This window comes from Orcinus orca, chromosome 5, assembly GCF_937001465.1.
Source record: "Orcinus orca chromosome 5, mOrcOrc1.1, whole genome shotgun sequence".
Taxonomy (NCBI): domain Eukaryota; kingdom Metazoa; phylum Chordata; class Mammalia; order Artiodactyla; family Delphinidae; genus Orcinus; species Orcinus orca.
In genome coordinates this window covers 76,098,111-76,121,844 of record NC_064563.1, presented here as the reverse complement: position 1 = coordinate 76,121,844, position 23,734 = coordinate 76,098,111, and the positions used below count along the sequence as shown (strand labels likewise).

General features: G+C 36.0%; 1 protein-coding gene across 5 annotated transcripts in view; it reads left to right on the top strand.

Annotated features, from left to right (window-relative positions):
• ACAP2 (ArfGAP with coiled-coil, ankyrin repeat and PH domains 2) overlaps window positions 1-23,734 on the top strand; it is a 164,587-nt gene that overhangs the window by 98,507 nt on the left and 42,346 nt on the right. For all 5 annotated transcript variants that reach the window (XR_007477632.1, XM_049710469.1, XM_049710468.1 and 2 more), the window contains 4 exons: window positions 3,460-3,518; window positions 11,232-11,415; window positions 15,126-15,170; window positions 18,044-18,139. Coding sequence is in view for 4 of the 5 variants with exons in the window: in XM_049710469.1 (XP_049566426.1) it covers window positions 3,460-3,518; window positions 11,232-11,415; window positions 15,126-15,170; window positions 18,044-18,139 (384 nt within the window). In the remaining variant the exon portion in view is untranslated. The remainder of the gene's footprint in view (window positions 1-3,459; window positions 3,519-11,231; window positions 11,416-15,125; window positions 15,171-18,043; window positions 18,140-23,734) is intronic.

Sequence of the window (23,734 nt, the reverse complement as noted above, 5' to 3'; positions counted from 1 at the left end):
TATTTTGGACTGTGTTGGGTCTTCGTTTCCATGCGAGGGCTTTCTCCAGTTGCGGCGAGCGGGGGCCACTCTTCATTGTGGTGCACGGGCCTCTCACTGTCGCGGCCTCTCCCATTGTGGAGCACAGGCTCCAGATGCGCAGGCTCAGTAGTTGTGGCTCACGGGCTTAGTTGCTCTGTGGCATGTGGGATCTTCCCAGACCACGGCACAAACCCGTGTCCCCTGCATTGGCAGGCAGATTCTTAACCACTGCACCACCAGGGAAACCCCAAATTTAAATGTAACAAAATTGATTCCTTGTGGTGTACAGTTTTATGAGTTTTGACAAATGCATACAGTTGGGTCTCCATACCTCAATCAAGATGCAGTTTTGTTAACTCTCGAAATACTCTTATTAACCCATTGTTAGTCACCCTTTCCTTCTTCCTCCTACCATTGTAAATTGCTGATTTGATATCCATCCTGTAGTTCTGCCTTTTCCTAAATGTCATATAACTGGACTCATTCAGTTTGTACCCTTTTGAATATGACTTATTTATCAAAATGCATTCAGATTCATCTATGTGGTTGTATGTATTAATAGTTCTTTCTTTTTTATTGCTGAGTAGTATTCCATTGTATAGATATACTATAGTTTGTTTCTCCAAGGACATTTGGGTTGTGTCCAATTTTTGGCAATTAGGAATGAAACTGCTAAAAAACATTTGTATACAGATTTTGTTATGAACCTAAGTTTTCATTTCTCTTGGGCAAATACCTAAGATTGGGGTTGCTAGGTTTTATGTAAAGTTACCTTTAACTTTATAGGATAGGAGAGGTTTTTCACTATAGATTCTATTTCTTTAATTCTGTTTAGGTTTCTTTGTTTTTATTTTGTTTTTTTTTGGCCACGCCATGTGGCTTCTCAGTTCCCCAACCAGGGTTGAACCCAGGCCACAGCAGTAAAAGCCCAGAATCCTAACCATTAGGCCACCAGGGAACTCTGTTTAGGTTTCTGATATCTTCTTTTTTAAAATTTTTTTTATTGAAGTATAGTTGATTTACAAAGTTGTATTAGTTTATGGTATACAGCAAAGTGACTCAGTTATGTGTGTGTGTGTGTGTATATATATATACATATATATATATTCTTTTTCACATTCTTTTCCACTATGGTTTATTACAGAATATTCAATATAGTTCCCTGTGCTATACAGTAGTACCTTGTTGTTATCCATCCTATATGTAATAGTTTGCATCTGCTAATGCTGAACTCTCAATCCTTCCCTCCCTCACCTCCCCTCCTCCTTGGCAACCACAAGTCTATCCTCTATGTCTGTGAGTCTGTTTCTGTTTCGTAGATAAATTCATTTGTGTCATATTTTAGATTCCACATATAAGTGGTATCACATAATATTTGTCTTTCTCTGGCTGACTTCACTTAGTATGATAATCTCAAAGTCTGCCCATGTTGCTGCAAATGGCATTATTTCATTCCTTCTTATGGCTGAGTAATATTCCATGTATCCATTCATCTGTTGATGGACATTTAGGTTGCTTCCATGTCTTGGCTGTTGTAGATAGCGGTGCTATGAACATTGGGATGCATGTATCTTTTCAAATTAGAGTTTTCTCTGGAAGTATGCCCAGGAGGGGGATTGCTGGATTATATGGCAACTCTATTTTTAGTTTTTTAAGGAACCTCCATACTGTTTTCCCTAGTGGCTGCACCAATTTACGTTCTTACCAACAATGTAGGATGGTTCCCTTTTCTCTACACCCTCTCCAGCATTTATTATTTGTAGACTTTTTAATGATGGCCATTCTGACTGGTGTGAAGTGAGACCTTATTGTAGTTTTGATTTGCATTTATCTAATAATTAGAGAAGTTGAGCATCTTTTCATGTACCTATTGGCCATCTGTATGTTTTCTTTGGAGAAATGTCTATTTAGGTCTTCTGCCCATTTTTTGATTTGTTTGTGTTTTTGTTATTGAGTTGTATGAGCTCTTTGTATATTTTGGAAATTAAGCCCTCGTCAGTCGCAACATTTGCAAATTTGTCTTCCAGTCTGTAGGTTGTCTTTTCATTTTGTTCATGGTTTCCTTTGCTGTTCAAAAGCTTCTAAGTTTGATTAGATCCCATTTGTTTATTTTTGCTTTTATTTCTATTGCCTTGGGAAACTGCTCTTAACGTTGCTACAGTTGAGCTTTGTTAGTTTTTGTCCTTCAAAGTATTTCCCCATCTCATCTATTGAATTTATCGGCATAAAATTGTTCCCCTGATTATCCTTTTTTAATATCTGTAGAATCTGTGGTGAAGCCATCTCTCTCCTTTTTATTGTATGAAATTTGTGTCTTCTTTCTTCCTGATCACTTTGGTTGTGGGTTTATCTATTTTAGATCTTCTTAAAGAACTAGCTTTAGGTTTCATTGGGTTTTGGCTATTGATTTTCTGTTTTCTATTTAGTTGCCTTCCAAACTGATCTTCATTATTTCCTTTCTTCTGCTTAATTTGGGTTTAATACTTTGGGATTAACATAATACAAAACTGTTTTTCCTTTGGAAGTGAATTGACAGATTTTGAAACCCTGTACTCAATCCAGGTTTTGTGTGTGTGTGTGTGTGTGTGTGTGTGTGTGTGTGTGTGTGTGTGTTTGGCGTTTAGACAAGGACGTAAGACTTTGCTAATAGTAAGATTCCATAGAGACTGAATTTTTTTGGTACTGCTTTTAGTTAGTTGAAGGACATAAGGTTTTCTTTTTGTTTTTAATATTTATTTTTCTGCCTCTTCATCTGGCATGTGTTTCAAATTCTGAATGAAGTGTATCTGTAAATTATGAAAGTACTTGGAATTCCCATGCCAAGCCCTGTGAAATTTACCACACATAGAGTTAAATATGTGGCATCCATTAAGTGGTGTAAAATATTGTCGTGAGAAGTAAAATTTTATTCTCATTTTTAATCTTAGCAATAATTTAACCTGAAGGGCTATATAATATTTACTTGAGTTCTGAATTTAAGACATTTAAATCCACAGGTCTTCCCAAATGAGAAACCTCTAACTAAGGTATAAGGCAGTTCTAGAGTTGTTTTCATTTGTTTTGTTTTAATATATTAGAGTAAGAAATTTCTGTGGTGGATAGAGTAGAATTTGTATTACTCTTTTAGGTTGTCTTCCAAAGCCTGAATTAGAGTCAAGGAAATAAATTGCTCTACTGATTGAACATTGTATTTAAATATTAATGCACATTTCGTTCCTCTGTAAATAGAAGTAATTTTATTTTTTAAACATATGAAATTGGCTTGAAAATCAGTTTGTTTCTTTTTTAAATACTTATTTCTTATGCAATGTTCAGTAAGAAATGTAGGTGTTATTAGAATTGGAATATTGTTGGAAGGATGTAATATTTACGGAACTAAATGAAAATTATTTTCTTTGTTTACTTTTCTAATTGTTTAATGTCCTTCTTTTCTTTTAGATCCTATTTGACCAAACTCAGAGATCGATTAAGGCACAGCTTCAGAACTTTGTCAAAGAGTAAGTCAGTTGCAGTGAAAAGAAAAGAAAAGCAACCAGTTAATGATCACATCTGGGAGTTGGTATCTTTTCAGAGAGCTTAGAAACATGACTTAGTGAAAATATGGGGGTTTTTGTGTGTTTTTTGCTTTGTGAAATTTATATTGCATTTTTTCCTGAATTACTCTGTAAAGGAGTCAGACTTCGTGCCTTTCAATGAATCATTTATACTATGAAATTTGTGTTCAGGATACATAGTTCAAATTGTTACAGACTAAAAAAAAATTTTTAATGTAAATAAATAACCTAATGATCTTTAAAAATCAAAGCAGATCCCAAAAGTGGTTGAAATACTGTCAGTTATTCTAGTTGTCTCAATATGGTATTTTCTTTGTAGAGAAGATAATAGAATATACGAGAATGAGTAATGAAGGTGCATAATAAGTAATGAAGCAAACCTTTTGTGTCACATTCATCACATTTTATATGTGAAATAAAATGAAACTAGAAATAAAAAATTTATCTGAACTTCCAGGTAGGAACGTTTTCCTTTTCCACATTAATAATTTCACTTTATGTCTTTTAATTCCTGACTGAGAATATATTAAATTACAGATAAAGTTGATTATGATATAGTATTCAGATGTTAAAAGCTATAAATAGTGGCAGATCTCATGAACATAATGCACTTCTGTTTTAGTAGGTTAGAATTTGTTGTTCTGGAGGTGATGTCTTGCAGATCATTTATAAATCACTTCAAAATAGACTAATATTCAGAATGTCCTTATAGAGTGTATACATGAAAATTTATGGCTTCTTATTGAAGTCTTTGCTAGGTACACGTTATTATTATTGTTATTATTTTGAAGTCATTTGTCTTCAAATTACTTTGCCTAATTCCTTGGTAGAAAAAGTAAAAGGATGTTATATATTTACCTAAGATCATTAATGAATCAAGGTTTCAGATTTTCAGACTACTGAAATGGATACTGTTATTCTCTACTGGTACATAATTCTTTTAGAAAGCATTCTTCTGTGTGTGTGTTTTAAGAATATATTCATGTCCTTTGGACTCCTAATTTTTTTCAACAATAAATGAATGTTGTTTCTTAAAGTGTGGTCTGTAGACCACCATAACAGTGAAATCAAGGGCATGTCTTAAGAAAATCCCTCAGATTTCTAGGGCTTATCCCGAAAACACAAAGAATTGTAATCTCTGGTAGAGGACCCTTGGAACTTGCATTTTTAACAAGTTCCCTATGGTATATACTACTGTTTAAAAATCATTTGGTCTTTTTTTTTTTAATTGGGGTATAGTTGCTTGACAATGTTGTGTAAGTTTCTGCTGTATAGCAAAGTGAATCAGCTATATGTATACATATATCCCCTCTTTTTTGGATTTCCTTCCCATTTAGGTCACCACAGAGTATTAAGTAGAGTTCCCTGTGCTATACAGCATGTTCTCATTAGTTACCTATTTTATACATATTACTGTGTATATGTCAATCCCAGTCTTCCAATTCACCCCACACACCCCTGCCCCCGCTTGGTGTCCATATGTTTTTTTCTCTACATCTGTGTCTCTATCTCTGCCTTGCAAACAGGTTCATCTGTACCATTTTTCTACATTCCACATATGTGTTAATACACGGTATTTGTTTTTCTCTTTCTGACTTAGTTCACTCTGTATGACAGTCTCTAGATCCATCCACATTGCTACAAATGACCCAATTTCATTCCTTTTTATGGCTGAGTAATTTTCCATTGTATATATGTACCACATCTTTATCTATTCATCTGTCAGTGGACATTTAGGTTACTTCCGTGACCTGGCTATTGTAAATAGTGCTGCAGTGAACACTGGGGTGCATCTGTCTTTTTGAATTATGGTTTTCTCTGGGTATATGCCCAGTAGTGGGATTGCTGGGTCATATGCTAATTCTGTTTTTAGGTTTTAAAGGAACCTCCATACTGTTCTCCATAGTGGGTGTATCAGTTTACATTTCCACCAACAGTTGCAAGATAGTTCCCTTTTCTTCACACCCTCTCCAGCATTTATTGTTTGTAGATTTTTTGACGATGGCCATTCTGACTGGTGTGAAGTGATACCTCATTGTAGTTTTGATTTGCATTTCTCTAATAATTAGTGATATTGAGCATCTTTTCATGTGCCTCTTGGCCATCTATATGTCTTCTTTGGAGGAATGTCTGTTTAGGTCTTCTGCCCATTTTTTGATTGGGTTGTTTGTTTTTTTGATATTGAGATGCATGAGCTATTTGTATTTTTTGGAGATTAATCCCTTGTCTGTTGCTTCATTTGTAAATATTTTCTCTCATTCTGTGGGTTGTCTTTTCGTCTTGTTTATGGTTTCCTTTGCTGTGCAAAAGCTTTTAAGTTTCATTAGGTCCCATTTGTTTGTTTTTATTTTTATTACTGAAGGAGGTGGGTCAAAAAAGGTCTTGCTGTGATTTATGTCAAAAAGTGTTCTTCCTATGTTTTCCTCTAAGAGTTTTATAGTGTCTGGTCTTACATTTAGGTCTCTAATCCATTTTGAGTTTATTTTTGTGTATGGTGTTAGGGAGTGTTTTAATTTCATTCTTTTACATGTAGCTGTCCAGTTTTCCCAGCACCACTTATTGAAGAGGCTGTCTTTTCTCCACTGTATATTTTTGCCTCCTTTGTCATAGATTAGGTAACCATAGGTGCATGGGTTTATCTCTGGGGTTTCTGTCCTGTTACATTGGTCTGTATTTCTGTTTTTGTGCCAGTACCATACTCTCTTGATTACTGTATCTTTGTAGTATAGTCTGAAGTCAGGGAGCCTGATTCCTCCAGCTCCATTTTTCTTTCTCAAGATTGCTTTGGCTATTTGGGGTCTTTTGTGTCTCCATACAAATTGTGCAATTTTTTGTTCTAGTCTGTGAAAAATGCCATTGGTAATTTGATAGGGATTGCATTGAATCTGTAGATGGCTTTGGGTAGTATAGTCATTTTCACAGTATTGATTCTTCCAATCCAAGAACATGGTATATCTCTCCATTTGTTTGTGTCATCTTTGATTTCTTTCATCAGTGTCTTGTAGTTTTCCACATACAGGTCTTTTACCTCCTTAGGTAGGTTTATTCCTAGGTATTTTATTATTTTTGTTGCATTGGTGAATGGGATTATTTCCTTAATTTCTCTTTCTGATCTTTTGTTGTTAGTGTATAGGAATGCAAGAGATTTCTGTGCATTAATTTTGTATCCTGCAAATTTACCAAATTCATTGATTAGCTCTAGTAGTTTTCTGGTGGCATATTTAGGATCTTCTACATATAGTATCCTGTCATTTGAAAAGTGACAGTTTTACTTCTTTTCCAATTTGTATTCCTTTTATTTCTTTTTCTTCTCTGATTGCTGTGGCTAGGACTTCCAAAACTATGTTGAATAATAGTGGTGAGAGTGGACATCCTCATCTTGTTCCTGATCTTAGAAGAAATGCTTTCAGTTTTTCACCATTGAGAATGATGTTTCCTGTGGGTTTGTCAGATATGGCCTTTATTATGTCGAGGTAGGTTCCCTCTATGCCCACTTTCTGGAGAGTTTTTATCATAAATGGGTGTTGAATTTTGTCAAAAGCTTTTTCTGTATCTATTGAGCTGATCATACGGTTTTTATTCTTCAATTTGTTAATATGGTGTATCACATTGATTGGTTTGCGTATATTGAAGAATCCTTGCATCCCTGGGATAAATCGCTCTTGATCATGGTGTATGCTCCTTTTAATGTATTGTTGGATTCTGTTTGCTAGTATTTTGTTGAGGTTTTTTGCATCTGTATTCATCAGTGATATTGGTCTGTAATTCTCTGTTTTTGTGATATCTTTGTCTGGTTTTGGTATCAGGGTGATGGTGGCCTTGTAGAATGAGCTTGGGAGTGTTTCTCTCTCTGCAATTTTTTGGAATAGTTTGAGAAGGATGGGCGTTAGCTGTTCTCTAAATGTTTGATAGAATTCGCCTGTGAAGCCATCTGGTCCTGGACGTTTTGTTTGTTGGAAACTTTTTTTTTTTTTTTTTTGCGGTACGCGGGCCTCTCACTGTTGTGGCCTCTCCCGTTGCGGAGCACAGGCTCCGGATGTGCAGGCTCAGCAGCCGTGGCTCATGGGCCTAGCCTCTCCGCGGCATGTAGGATCTTCCCGGACCGGGGCACGAACCCGTGTCCCCTGCATCGGCAGGCGGACTCGCAACCACTGCCACCAGGGAAGCCCAGTTTTATTGATCTTTGCTCTTGTTTTCTTTTTTTCTGTTTCATTTATTTCTGCTCTGATCTTTGTGATTTCTTTCCGTCTACTAACGTTGGTTTTTATTGTTTTGTTTTGGTTTTTGTTTTGTTTTCTTCTTCTTTCTCTAGTCCCTTTAGGTGTAAGGTTAGATTGTTTATTTGAGATTTTTCATGTTTCTTGAGGTAGGATTATATTGCTATAAACTTCCCTCTTAGAATTGCTTTTGCTGCATACCATAGGATTTGGGTTGTCGTGCTTTTGTTGTCATTTGTCTCTAGGTATTTTTTGATTTCCTCTTTGATTTCTTCAGTGATCTCTTGGTTATGTAGTAGCATATTGTTTAGCCTCCCTGTGTTTGTGTTTTTTTACAGTTTTTTCCCTGTAATCGATTTCTAGTCTCGTAGCATTGTGGTCAGAAAAGATGCTTGATACGATTTCAATTTTCTTAAATTTACTGAGGCTTGATTTGTGACCCAAGATGTGATGTATAATGTTCCATGTATAATGTATAATGTATAATGTGTATAATGTATAATGTGATGGATAATGTTCCATGTACACTTGAGAAGAAAGTGTATTCTGCTGCTTTCAGGTGGAATGTCCTATAAATATCAATTAAATCCATCTCATTTAAAGCTTGTGTTTCCATGTTAATTTTCTGTCTGGATAATCTGTCTGTTGGTGTAAATGAAGTGTTAAAGTCCCCCACTATTATTGTGTTACCGTCAGTTTCCTCTTTTATGGCTGTTAACATTTGCCTTATATATTGAGGTGCTCCTACGTTGGGTGCATGTATATTTGTAATTGTTATATCTTCTTCTTGGATTGATCCCTTTATCATTATGTAGTGTTCTTCCTTGTCTCTTGTAACAGTTTATATTTTAAAGTCTATCTTATCTGGTATGAGTAAGTCTATCTCATCTGATATGAGTATTCCATGCACATGGAAATCAAAATCTTTTGATTTCCATGTGCATGGAATACCTTTTTCCATCCCTCACTTTCAGTCTGTATGTGTCCCTAGGTCTGAAGTGGGTCTCTTGTAGACAGCATATATATTGGTCTTGTTTTTGTATCCATTCAGCGAGCTTGTGTCTTTTGGTTGGAGCATTTAATCCATTCACATGTAAGGTAATTATCGATATGTAAGTTCTATTACCTTTTTCTTAATTGTTTTGGGTTGTTTTTCTAGGTCTTTTTCTTGTGTTTCCGGCTTAGAGGAGTTCCTTTAGCATTTGTTGTAGAGTTGGTTTGGTGGTTCTGAAGTCTCTTAGCTTTTGCTTGTCTGTAAAGCTTTTGATTTCTCTGTTGAATGTGAGTGAGTTCCTTGCTGGGTAGATTAATCTTGGTTGTAGCTTTTTCCCTTTCACCACTTTAAATATATCCTGCCACTCCAATGTGGCCTCCAGAGTTTCTGTTGAAAAATCATCTCATAACCTTACAGGGATTCCCTTGTATGTTATTTTTTGCTTTTTCCTTGCTGCTTAATATTTTTTCTTTGTATTTAATTTTGTTTAATGCGATTAATGTGTCTCGGTGTGTTTTTCCTTGGGTTTATACCGTATGGGACTCTCTGCACTTCCTGGACTTGAGTGACTATTTCCTTTCCCATGTTAGGGATGTTTTCAACTATAGTCTCTTCAGATATTTTCTCAGACCCTTTCTCTTTCTCTTCTTCCTCTGGGACCTCTGTAATTTGAATGTAGGTGTGTTTAATGTTGTCCCAGAGGCCTCTGAGACTGTCCTTAATTGTTTTCATTCTTTTTTCTTTATTCTGCTCTGTGGCAGTTATTTCCACCATTCTGTCTTCCAGCTCACTTATCCGTTCTTCTGCCTCAGTTATTCTGCTATTGCTTCATTCTAGAGTATTTTTAATTTCGGTTATTGTCTTGTTCATCACTGTTCTTTAGTTCTTCTAGGTCCTTGTTAAATGTTTCTTGTATTTTCTCCATTCTATTTCCAATATTTTGGATCATCTTTGCTATCAATACTCTGAATTCTTTTTCAGGTAGATTGCCTATTTCCTCTTCATTTGTTTGGTCTTGTGGGTGTTTACCTTGCTCCTTCATTTGCAACACATTTCTCTGTCTTCTCATTTTGTTTTACTTATTGTGTTTGGGGTCTCCTTTCCACAGGCTGCGAGGCTGTAGTTGCTCTTGCTTCTGGTGTCTGCCCCCAGTGGGTGAGGTTGGTCCAGTGGCCTGTGTAGGCTTCCTGGTGTGGGGGACTGGTGTTTGTGTTCTGGTGGGTGGAGCTGTATTTTGTCCCTCTGGTTGGCAGGGCTGTGTCAGGTGATGTGTTTTGGGTTGTCTGTGAGCTTCCTATGACTTCAGGCAGCCTGTATGCTAATGGGTGGGGTTGTGTTCCTGTCTTGCTAGTTGTTTGGTGTGAGGCGTCCAGCACCGGAGCTTGCTGGCCCTTGGGTGGAGCCGGGTCTTGGTGTTGAGATGGAGACATCTAGGAGAGCTCTCACCTATTAATATTCCCTGGGGCTGGGAGTTCTCTGGCGGTCCAGTGTCCTGGACTTGGCTGTCCCACCTCAGAAGGTCAGGCCCGACCCCTGGCCGGAGAACCAAGACCCTGCAAGCTGCACCATGTGAAAGAAAAAAAAAAAAAAGGAAATGAACAAGCAAAACCCCCAAGACAAATGGTAAAAGCAAAACCAAACACACAAAGAAACACATACACACACACAAAAACAGGGAAAAAAAAGAAAAAAAAAAAAGAAAGGCAAGATGGACTTACCTGGTGGTCCAGTGGGTAAGACTCCATGCTCCCAATGCAGGGTGCCTGGGTTCAGTCCCTGGTTGGGGAACTAAATCCCACATGCATGCCACAACTAAGTTCGCATGCCTCAAGTAAGAGTCTGCAGGCTGCAATGAAGATCCCATGTGCCATAACTAAGACTCGGCGCAGCCAAAATAAATAAATAAATATTAAAAAATAACAACAAGTTTACAGATTCACAGACTCAGAGAACAAATTTATGGTTATCAGTAGGGAAGAGTGGGGGAGGGATAATTAGGGAGTTTGGGATTGACCAAAAAAAAAAAAATTGTATATAACTGTATTATACACCTGTAACTTATATAATATTTTACATCAACCATTCATCAGTTAAAGAAAATAAAAATAAATGTAAAAAAAAAATTATTTGGTTAAATATTGGTGCATGTCCCAGAATTTGTCTTTAGAAAAATTAACTTTGCCTTTTATGTTTCTGTAATGTTAATTTGATAATTTATTTTCACTTTAAATTGTATAGATTTAAGTAAGGAAATGCTAGCTGACTATATCAGGAATAGTGTGTACTCATAAACTAATATATATGTTAGTTGGAAGAGCTATTGAGTGTCATTTGCAAATAAATAAATAAGTAGAGGAACATAAGAATTAAATTCTAAATGTTATTTTGGTAAAGTTTTTGATCCAGATAGTTTTATGAAAGTTTCACTATTTTAATTTTTTTTAGAGATCTTAGAAAATTCAAAGATGCCAAGAAGCAGTTTGAAAAAGTCAGTGAAGAAAAAGAAAACGCATTAGTAAAAAATGCTCAAGTACAGAGAAACAAACAGCATGAAGTTGAAGAAGCCACAAACATTCTGACAGCAACAAGGAAATGTTTTCGACATATAGCCCTAGATTACGTACTTCAGGTATGTTTATTATATGTTTTCAAAAAATGGCTATTAGGGCTTCCCTGGTGGCGCAGTGGTTGAGAGTCCGCCTGCCGATGCAGGGGACACGGGTTCGTGCCCTGGTCTGGGAAGATCCCACCTGCAGCGGAGTGGCTAGGCCCGTGAGCCATGGCCACTGAGCCTGCGCGTCCGGAACCTGTGCTCTGCAACAGGTGAGGCCACAACAGTGAGAGGCCCGCGTACCACAAAAAAAAATAAATAAATACTTAAGTAAACATATTGCTAATTAGTGATTAAAAACTACTCAGGTAACTTTGCAAAAACAGTAGAAAATGACTTTAAGATTTTTTTCTATTAAGTTCCTGTTCAGTAAGTGGGAAGTTAAATTTTAAAAAGTGAAGTACACTCCACTTATTAATGAAAGGCTTCTAGCATGGAGTAGTCTGTATTTCCTATCTCGTCTTATCTACCTCACATTTATACCACTTCCTGCAGTAGTATGAGTACTGAGTCTGCCTACCTCATTCTACTGAAATGGCTCATGTTAAGGTCTTATTCATTAGGTATATTGTACTTTTTAACCAACTTGACTATTGTGTTTCACTGAAATAGTAGACCACACTCTCTTGAAACATACTTTTGTCTTAATGTATCTTAAACCATTTGCAGGTCGTCATCTTAATTTATGTTTCTTTTCAGTTTCCACTTCGGGTTTCTCTCCTTTGTCCACCTTTTCAGTCTATTAGGGTTCCATCTTTGGTCTTCCTGTTTTCTGACTTTATGATAATCCCTTACAGTTTAATCATGCCCTTTGCTTGAATTATCACCATATATAAGCGACAAAATATATTTTTCTCAGAAGTACCTCATTCCTTTTGTGTCTAAAACTAAAATCTTTCTTCTTCTCAAATGACTTCGTATTGCCGTTACCATACTGAGTAGTATCACCCTCTTAATCATAGAAATCAGAATTGGAGAATCATATCAGATATTCTTCTCATTCTTAGCTACTATATCTAACAGTCAAAATTGCCTTGAAAAGTTCTATGTACCTCGTTCTCACTCTGCTGCAGCCGCAACACTAGTTCTTACTGCTTCTTGTCTCGAGTATTAAGATGTTCTCATAAAAATTGATCTTTCTTGTGTTGCTTTTAACCTGCCCATTAGCAATTCTTTCTCTGTTCTGTGGTCACAATTACTCAAGCTTTTCCAGGCAAAATGAATCATTCTTGTCTCTGTTTCCTCTGTGCTGCCATATTATTGTCATACACATTGCTGTTAGAGCACTTATCTCATTTATTGAAATTATTTATTTATATGTCTTTCCTACTCCTAGATTATATCCCTTCCCTCTAGTCCAGTGGTTGGAAAATAGATAGGTAATGTTTTTTGAAAGAGTGAACAGCTTACTTAATTTTAAATTTTATTTGGGAAGGGGGGAAGTTACCTAAAATATTCATTATTTTCAAATTTACACATTATAAACTGTCCGTTTCCTTTGATGTCCATCCAGTAGTTTTAAGTTAGGACCTCACCTCTCTTATAACTATTTGTTTGATTTTTCTAATGAGAACTGTTGCGTTATTTTACTATATGGCCAAAGTGTCTGTTTTAGAGAATAGTAAGAAATATTCAGATTTATAGAGTGTCATGCTTTAGTTTCTCTAAATATTTGAATATACTTTTGTATTTTCAAATGTATGCTGTTTTTCATTGTCAAACAGAGGCATTTTTAACATTTTTCTAAGCTTTTACTTAGAGCATTTGAAAGTTAATCTTTTAGTTCTCAAAACTGAATAGACCTTGAAACAGACATGCAGAAGAAACTAGTGCTTAGGTAAACAGTTATTAGATTTTTCTTGGTCTGTCTTTACTTATTTGTTTATTCATTTATTTATTTATTTTTGACTGCATTGGGTCTTCATAGCAGTGCGCCTGCTTTCTCTAGTTGCGTCAAGCGGGGGCTACTCTTCATTGTGGTGCACGGGCTTCAAATTGCAGTAGCTTCTCTTGTTGCAGAACACGGGCTCTAGGCACGTGGGCTTCAGTAGTTGCAGCATGCAGGCTCAGTAGTTGTGGCTCGTGGACTCTAGAGCACAGGCTCAGTAGTTGTGGCACACGGGCTTAGTTGCTCCGCGGCATGTGGGATCTTCCCAGAGCAGGGCTCGAACCCGTGTCCCCTGCATTGGCAGGCGGATTCTTAACGACTGCACCACCAAGAAATTCCCTCTTGGTCTGTTTTTTTTTGTTTGTTTGTTTGGTTTTTTTTGCGGTACACGGGCCTCTCACTGTTGTGGCCTCTCCCGTTGCGGAGCATAGGCTCCGGACGCACAGGCTCAGCGGCCATGGCTCACGGGCCTAGCCGCTCCGCGGCATATGGGATCTTCCTGGATCGGGGCACGAACCCGTGTCCCCTGCATCGGCAGGCGGACTCTCAACCACTGCGCCACCAGGGAAGTCCCCTCTTGGTCTGTTTTTGTTTTCTGATCAGTGCTTTAAAATTACCTTATTAAACAACAGGCGGAACATTCAGTGGGAAGGACATATTAAAAAGATATTCTGTAACCTTTTGGAAATTTTAGCAAAGAGTTCATGATTCTTTTCTTGTGTAAACATTGTATTTCATTAAGCTGATATATAATAAATAACAGACAAAAATAAAATGTTTGTTGTGAATTTCTAGAGTTGGGAGAGATACCACAGAAGGCAACTTTTATAATTACTGATCTTTCAATAGTTTGGTCTAATTAAAATATTTATTTAAGATCCATTAATTTGTTCAACAAATATTTCTGAGTGCCTAATATATACAGCTTGGAGGATACAACTGGGAATAAAGCACGACCTTGATCTCATGGAGCTTATGTTTTAGCTGGGGAAAATAAATAAGTAAATAAAATATGAGGTAGTTATGAATACTATAAAGAAAATAAATAGGATTGGTGTACTAAAGACTGCTTAAAGGCCTACTTTAGACCTTTGTGAGGAGATACTATTTAAGCTGGGACCTGATGGATAAGAGCCTTGTGCCCATCTGGGAAGAAAATCATGAGATGAGGACAGAACAAATAGTACAAAGGCATTGAGGTGGGAGTACTCTTGGGTTGTGGTTGGACCACAGAAAAGGGGAAAGTACTGTAGTATAAAATTAGGTGGGAGAGGTAGCAGGAGCCTCTTCACAAACGGCCTTGTAGGCTACAGTAGGGAGTTGGAAGGTTTTAATACAGACGTACATGATCTTATTTATTGTTTGAAAAGATCACTCTGGTTGCTGTGTGGAGAATGAAGTGTCAAGAGTGGAAACAGACTAGTTCATAGACTATTATAGCAGTCAGGAAAAGATATGGTGGTTGGTGGTAGTGGTAAAAGTGATTAGAATTTGTATTAAGGATGTATGTTAAAAGAGCAATTAGATAAGGAGGGTGGAGAGAAGACGAAATTCTAAGAAATTCAAAAGTTTATCAAGGTGATAGTTTTATTAGTACAGTACAGTATTATGGTTTGAACATGGCCAGTTTTTCTTTAAGTTGAAAAAATGGTTGAGAGTTTCATTGGTATGTTTGTCTTAACTGTTTTTGCAAAAAGCAGGTCAAAAGGTGAAAAACTTGAACTTTGTTTTCATTTACTTTTCTGGAAAAGTATTAGAATAAGCAAATTTTACAATATTGCATTCTGGATTAGTTTTAAAAATAATGCATAGGTGATTAACCAAGTGCTTTTTCCCTCAGATTAACGTCCTTCAATCAAAAAGGAGATCAGAAATCCTGAAATCAGTAAGATATTTATTGAAATGATGTTCTAAATATTTTAATATGAAGTTAAATGTATATATTTAAGTTTTTAAAATAGCACCATATATGTGTGTGTGTATGTATATTTATTTATTGACTTATTTATTTATTCCAGGTTCATAATTAATCTTACTTAATGATATTTTTGTACTTCTTATATGTCACTTAACCACTTTTTTTGGTCTCCTTTATGTTATAGTTATTTATGTGTGTCTCATCTATAATTACACTGTAATCTGCTTAAAGCAGACACTTAAATAATTTGAGATTGAGGGCATACATAGCGTCATTTTACAGAATTTTTCCCTTAGGGCTGTAGATGGTGTATCAACTTTTTGGAGTGCAGGTAGAAAACAAACGAGATGAAATTTGAAGGATGGCATGGCAACAGTGATTTTTTATTTGCCCATTTTTCGTCTTAAAAGCTAACAAGGAAGTGGGCAGAGGATGATAGTCATATATACATTACACTCTTTTATATTTTGAGAACCTTAGAAATAATTTCTCCTCTCTGATTTTGTTCACTAAAGTTTTTTTATGGTTTTTTTTTTCCTCAAAGGATCTACAGAAATTGCTTTTGATCCTTGTCCACACCTAGGTTTTTCCTAAATTCTCTGTTAATATTTATGTTATTTCTTATCAGATGAGAACATTATACTTCCTGTTTACCTCCGCCACCTTTTCCAGATTGAGAGTAATGTATGTTAATTGTAGAAAATTGGAAAATAAAATATATGAAGGAAGAATAAAAATACTTATAAATGCTACTACCAAGAGAGAACCACTATTAATATCTTGGTGTAATCTTTGTCTTTTTTCTCGTTTGTGTGCGCGCGCCTGTGTGTGTGTGTATGTGAAAATGTATATACACCTCTTAAAATTCCATTTAATTTTTAAAAACAAAATAGGAATCATTCCTACATACTGTTCTATAATTTTCTTTTTTCACTAATACACTCCAAAATCATCATGAGTCATTAAATATTTTTTTATTTAACGATGTGACCAGGTAGAATTCTACCATATGAATACAGTAGGGGTGAGCAAACATTTTTTTTGAAGGGCCAGGTAGTAAATATATTAGGTTTTGGAGGCCGTATCGTCTGTGTTGCAACTACTCAGCTGTGCTATTGTAATAGGAAAGCAGTCATAGACAATATGTAAATGAATGGATGGCATGACTGTTCTAATAAAACTTTTTTTATGAACATGGAAATTTGAATTTTATATAATTTTTACGTGTCATGAATTTCATGTCTTCTTTTCATTTTCTTTAACCATTTAAAAATGCAAAAACCGTTGTTAGCCTGTAGGCCATCCAAAAACAGGTGGTAGGGCTGGATATAGTTTGTAGGTCAGTTTGCTGACCTTGAATATACCGTAAATTAACTTTACCTATTAATGGATTTTAAGTAATTTCCCTGTTTTTGATATAAAGCATAGCATTATAGTGATCATTCTAATGAATAATATTTCCTTCGGATAGATTAAGACAAGAGATTACTTAGTCAAAGCGTTGAAGCATTTATTGAAACTTTTAAGGAATATTGTCAAATTTTAAGGGTTACACAAACTTTCCACTAATAGTGTGTGAGAGTGAACATTTTTGCACATTTTACCAACACTGGGTATTAATTTCCCCCACTCTACCACAATTTAGTAGATTGAAAATGTCATCTCATTGTTTAATTTTGGATTTCTTTGTGGCAAATGAGTATCAATGTCCCCCCCTCCACTTTTTTTTTCTTGGTCACTATGTTTTCTATTTATGTCCTTCCCCTCTTTTTTTGTGGGGGTCTTCATGCTTTTCATATTGATTTGTAACATCTCTTATCTATTAAGACTAGTAACCCTTTGTCAAGTGTTTTTTCCTAGTTTATTATTTATCTTTTAATATGCTTATTCTGTGTTTTGATGTGCAGGCATATTTTACTTTTTATGTACTTGTAACTATTAATCTCTTCCTCTCTTTTTTTAAAATATATTTAGTGTTTTTTAAAATCATATTCACAAAGTTGTACAACCGGCGTTATCTAATTCCAGAATCATCTTTTAGTGAGCTTTGTCCTTTTGTCATTGTGTTTTATTTTATTGGTTTTTCTCTCCCAAAAAAATTCCTTTTGAAGGATTCTTGAGTATTAAGGACCTTTTGACCTATTTTAGATTTTACAGAATTAAACAGATGTCTCTTCTTGCTAAAAATAACAGGGATGTTTGGAGGATTCTTTCAGTATTGTGATTGAATTAATTCCTTCTCATGTAAAAATTTAACTAATGAAAATAAGAGTGTTTTTTCTCTCATGAATAGGTAAAATGTAGGAAAACTTAGAAAAAAATCTTAACGCATTAATCATTTTTGAATTTTTGGAATGAATATAACAAAATCTCCATATTTGCAAAGTCTGTTGCCTCATTTTATTTTGCTATCTTGAGAAAAAAATGAGCATGCCCCTATTTCATGTTGTGCTTAGTGATCTACGGGTTGTAAAGTATATGTGATTGCTTTGTTTTGAGAGCTTCATATGTCCCCTCCTAATATTTTAATGTTTTATTTGTAATTTGAGGTTTTGCCAGTGAATTTTGTTGAAAGACACATAGATATTTTATAATGTACCTGGAAAGATGGTGAAGCTATTGGAAACTTGATTCTTTGAATTATTGCAATATAAGTTTGAAAATATTTTTGTAATACTCTTTTAAGAAAAATGACTCAGTTTAATTTTAAATAGGTTTGCTATTTTGGGCTCTGGTGGAATAATTTTTAAACAATAGATAGGATCAGAATTTTTTTAAAATTTCAGAATATTTATCTAAGAATTGATTTTAAAATGCTAACCATTTTTTCCTCCTGTTAGATGTTATCCTTTATGTATGCCCATTTGGCCTTCTTTCATCAAGGATATGATCTATTTAGTGAACTTGGGCCCTACATGAAGGATCTTGGTGCACAGGTAATGTACTGTACTTCTTGATTCTGTGTTATATACCAATATCTGTATTCTTTTAAATTGAGATATAATTGACATACATATAACTGGAAGTTTTATACCTTTTGACCCCACTCACCCATTTTCCCACCGCCAACACCCACCTCTAGCAACCTCCAGTCTGTTTTTACTATGAGTTCTGTTTTTTGTTTTTGTTTTTTTTAATTCCACATATCAGTGAGATCACACAGTAGTTGTAGTTGTCTTTCTGTGTCTGACTTATTTCACTTAGTGTAATGCCCTCAGGATCCACCCATGTTGTTGCAAAAGGCAGGATTTCCTTTTTTATGGCTGAATAATATTCCACTGTATATTATACCACATTTTAAAATCCATCTATTGACGGACACTTAGTTAGGTTACTTCCATATCTTGGCTAAATAATGCTGCAGTGAACGTGGGGGTGCAGATATCTTTTCGAGTTAGTGTCTTCAATTCCTTCAGGTAAATACCCAGAAGTGGAATTGTTGGATCACATAGTAGTTCTATTTTTAATTTTTTGAGGAACCTCCATGCTGTTTTTCATAGTGGCTGTGCCAATTTCATTCTCACCAACAGTGCACAAGGGTTCCCTTTTCTCCACATCCTTGACAGTCTTCTCTTATCTTTGATGACAGCCATTCTAACAGGTGTGAGGCAATATCTCCCTGTGGTTTTGATCTGCATGTCTTTCATCATTAGTGACACTGAGTACCTTTGACCCCTTATTGGCCATCTGTATGTCTTCTGTGGGAAAATGTCTGTTCAGATCCTCTGCCCATTTTTTAATTGAATTTTTTTTTTCTGTTAAGTTGTCTGAGTTATTTATATATTTTAGATATTAACCCCTTATCAGATATATGACTTGTAAATATTTTCTGCCATTTGGTAGGTTGCCTTTTCATTTTGCTCATGGTTTCCTTTGCTGTGTAGAAGCTTTTTAGTTTGATGTATTTTGACTTGTTTATTTTTCCTTTTGTAGTCTTTGTTCTAGTATCTGTATTTTTAAAGAGATTTATCATATTGGGAAATTTGACAGTTTATTTAATGATGAAGTTTGGTGCTATAGCAGATTTATGTATGGGTTAAATGTGTAACCAAAAATAAGATTAAAGTTAAAGAAAATGTTACAGATAGTATATTAGGGTACCGAAAAGAAGAATTTTAAAACAAAGTGTTTGTTTTACAGTATACATAGCTGGATTTATTTTTTTGTTTCTTACATTTGGATTATTGAGTTACTGTCCTAATTGGTATTTATTTGAGTTATAGCTCTTCTTTTATTTTCAGAGAAATTTGCATTTTGCTATTTTGAATAATAAAATTTTAGAATCTTAAGATTATAGAACTCTTGGGAACTTTTTCATTTTATACACATGCACACACACATGCACATGCATGAATTATATATAAGAATATTATATAGAAATTTTATTACGTCCAAATTATTTTTGATATCTAATCAAAACTTTATGTTAGATCTGTTCCCGGACATTCTTTTTTGTTGACTGGTGAGTTTTCTGGATTTCTGTCAATTTTCAGTTGATTTTCTTTCCCAAAATGGTTCAGGTTACTTTCTGAGGAGAGGGATTAAGGATGAAAAATAGAGTTTAGGGAAATGGGGAAAAGGTAAGAGCAGAATGAGAATTGCATTCATTGACCAAAAATAAATGTGGTGCATGCATGTGTGCATGTGTGTCTGTGTGTGTGTGTTGGGATGGTGTTGGGGAAAGATGGTGTGCAGGGCATATGCTGTGAATTATAGAAATGCTCTTCCGTGCCTCTACAGAACTTAATCTATTGGAAGAAAATAACAAGTCACCACACTATTAATCTCTGTGCTAAGTGCCCTGTCTGGGTACATAAATGGAGATTAGATTTGTTTGCATGTGATAGAAAACCAGAAATAGTAGGAGCTTTAACAAGATAGAATTTTATTTCTTCTATGTAAAATCAAAGGCCTAGTATGGTGGTCACTTAATCTGCAGGGACACAGGCTTATTATATCTTTGGATTCTACCTAATGGTTCAAAGTGGTTTATCAAGCTTTAGCCTTCATATCCAAATGCTAGCCAACAGGAAGGAGGAAAGGGGAAAGAAAGATTCATTCCCTCTCTTTAAGGATATTTCCTAGAAATTGTATATTCCACTTCTGTGTATGACCCAGTGTCACACTAGCTGCAAGGAAAGCTGGGAAATTTAGTCTCAATGCATGTAACCATGTTAACCTACTAGAATTTGGGGATTCTGTTGTTAAGAAAGGAGGAGAGAATGGATGTTGGGAGGCAACCACCTATCCCTACCACATATTGGAGGATCAAAGTGTTACTGTAACATGTATAGAGTACATCCAGCCCAGACTTGGGAAGAAGACAAGACCTTCCTAGGCCCCAGGCGCTCCCCACATCTTAATCTAACATTAGATTGTACCCTCATCTTACATGAAGTATAATTTATCAAAAAAATGAATTGGTTTGTAGTTGACTCGTTTCAATAATTGTATATTTTGACATTTATTAATTTCAGTTTTTACCCTCCCAGGTCTCAAGTAATTTTGCAGGTCCTTGAAAAGCATCTAAACTCTGGTGCCTGTAGTGCCTGGTGGATAATATGGCCTGGTTGGAGGTGGCCAGTTAGGATATTCTTTCAGTAATTCAGTTATGAGATTATGGCATCTGGAACTAGGGTCCTGGCAGTAAGGATGGAGATAAATAGATAGACTTGAGGAATAGTTAAGATGTAGCCAATTTGAGAGTGGAGGGACATGATGAGTTCAAGTTTAAATGTGTTGATTTTGAGAATAGGACATCTAAGTGGGTATATCTGGAGTTCAAGAGAAAGAAACGCTAAAGGAGTCAATAGCATATAATTGCTAATTGCAATCACAAGCGTGTGTGAATTGACCCAAGGAAAGTTAATAGGTATTTCAAAATCATGAACCTATTTTAAAAAAACATAAGTGACCGAACACCATGCCTAATAATTTTGATTTTGTAAGTTAAGGTCAAGGTCCACGAGTATGCAGTAAAAAGAGATTTGGCTTGGGTCAGAGCCCTAAGAATGATCTACTTTTAAGAGACGGCTAGGTAAGAGGGGCTCCGTGAGAACACTGATGGGAGAGGAGGTGGAAAACCAGAAAATCGTGGTAGCACAGGGCAAGGAAAGAGTGTCTCAGAAAGGTGGGGGTGGTTGTCAGTGCAAATACTGGAAAGAAGGTCGAGTAACCCTAGGACTGAGAACTACCTCTTGGGTTTAGCAGCAAGAAGGTTATGTGTTACTGATGTGAGAGTTGAGGGACCAAGAGGTGGAAGCTTAATTACAGTGGGTAGATGAATATGAAATGGGCAAGTGGAGAACAGGGAAAAATGTTTTAAGAAGTTGTATTGTGAAGAAAAGAGAGCAGGTAGTAGCTAGAGGGGAGTATGAGTTGTAGGAAGGTTTTATTTAAGGTATTATTTGCACAAATTTAAAAAGAAATGGGAATGGGAGAAGTTGAAAGGCAGAAAGAGAAGTGGTGAAATCTGAGGTGGTAGGAGTGTAGGAGATTCAATACATAGGTAGAGGATTGGGGGCACCTGGTTAGGTATAGGAGCCTATTAACCTCATGATGCCCAACACTAATAGAAACACGGGACACATGCTACTGTGCTCCAAACTCTCTCTTCCTGATACAGTACCCAGCATCTAGGAGACAAGACTGCCAGCCATCGCACCTCCCCAACTCATACGTCCTCCAGTACTCCACCATGTTGGAAGATATCTTTTTCTTTATACTTCTGCCCCAACAGAGAGAGGGGATTTCCTCCCTTTCTGCTGCAATAGCAGTGGGGTGGGATGCAGCAGAGAAATTTACTACCAAGTTGACAATTTTACTACCATCACTAGCATTGTAGTACTGGTGTGGAAAGTACATGCATGCAAGTTTAGAAATATCAGTTTGAATCTTGGGGGCTGCCTTCTGCTGCACTTCAATCTGAATGTATGAAAAACATTAACATGCCTTTCACTTAAAGGCTATAAAACAAGGATATAATGGTTATTCCACTCATTCAGTATAAGAAACTATTGAGGACAAACATTTTCCTAGCGCAGCATTACCCATTAAATCAATGCAACATGTCACTAAGGTAAGTATGCATTAGATCTTAAAGTGGAGTGGTATAGTTGCCATCTAAGTAAAATATTTTATAATAGTGATAGTTCTATTTCAGTATGTTTTCTTTTGGTTCTTTATTATTATTCAGTGATATTAAGATTCTGTGGTCAGAATTTGTCTCCTGTAGAAAAAAAACACCATTTGTGATAGTGAATAAAGGATCACACAGTCTTTTAAGAAGGCCTTTTTCAGTTTTGTTTTTAAAGGATATCAATGAGAACACTTTGACATTTAATACTTTGTCTCCGTAGTCTGTTGACATTTACATTTTCATTTATTCATTTATCACACATTAGTCAGTTTGAGGTGATGGGTGTTCAAAGATGAAATGACAGGGCTTCCCTGGTGGCGCAGTAGTTGAGAGTCCGCCTGCCGATGCAGGGGACGTGGGTTCGTGCCCCGGTCTGGGAAGATCCCACATGCCGCGGAGTGGCTGGGCCCGTGAGCCATGGCCGCTGAGCCTGCGCGTCCAGAGCCTGTGCTCCGCAACGGGAGAGGCCACAGCAGTGAGAGGCCCGCCTACCGGGAAAAAAAAAAAAAAAAAAGATGAAATGACATACATCACAGTTTAGAAGAGTAGACCCACATAATGGGGTATTTTATAACCCAATTTTTGTTATTCCAGCAAAGAGGAGTTCAAGAAGCCAGTGCTTTTGTCATAATACTGGAAGCCAGATATTTCTCTTCTGATGGAAAGGATCAAGAAAGAAATGGGATTTTATGATTTCATAAGTTTAAAAATTTTTTTTTAAAAAAAGGACTTTAAAAATTGGTGATTTTATACCCTGATCTAATGAATCGTTTCTATTCTATTCTGTTCTATTCTATCCTATTCTGTCCTCTCCTACTCTATTCTATTCTATTCCCTCCCTCCCTCCCTCCTTTCTTGCTTTCTCTTTTATCTATTGAATTATTTTTTCTACCTTTTAGATTTTATTGTAATATTAGGAAGGCAACTTGAAAACATCATGCATCTTGAGTGATTGGAAGTGTCTGTTACGTTGAACTTGTGAGGCTGGCATACACTAGCTTAGCTGCTACTTTTTGCTGTTTGGGAAGAAAAATCACCAGTATATCTTCTTTCTGTCTTTGATAGCGACTACCAGAATTGCTGAGTGCATCAGCAGACAACTTAATCTAGAGTCATTCTCCTTAATTCAAGGGGTGAGCATGTTATCACTGTTGTGCCTTAGACAGGGCCACCTGTCACAATTGCTTGGAACCATGGTTGCTCTTAGAAATGTTTTCCCTAGAGGAATTAAAGACCTTCTCAAAGAGGATATGATACCAGAAAAAAAAGAACTTCCACTTTAAAGTTGTAGCCAAAATGCCTTTTTAGGTAAACCTCAATTGACTGACTGATTTGGAGTATGAGTTTTGAAAAATAATCATGTCTTTCTTTCTTTAACTTCTAAGTCTCTATC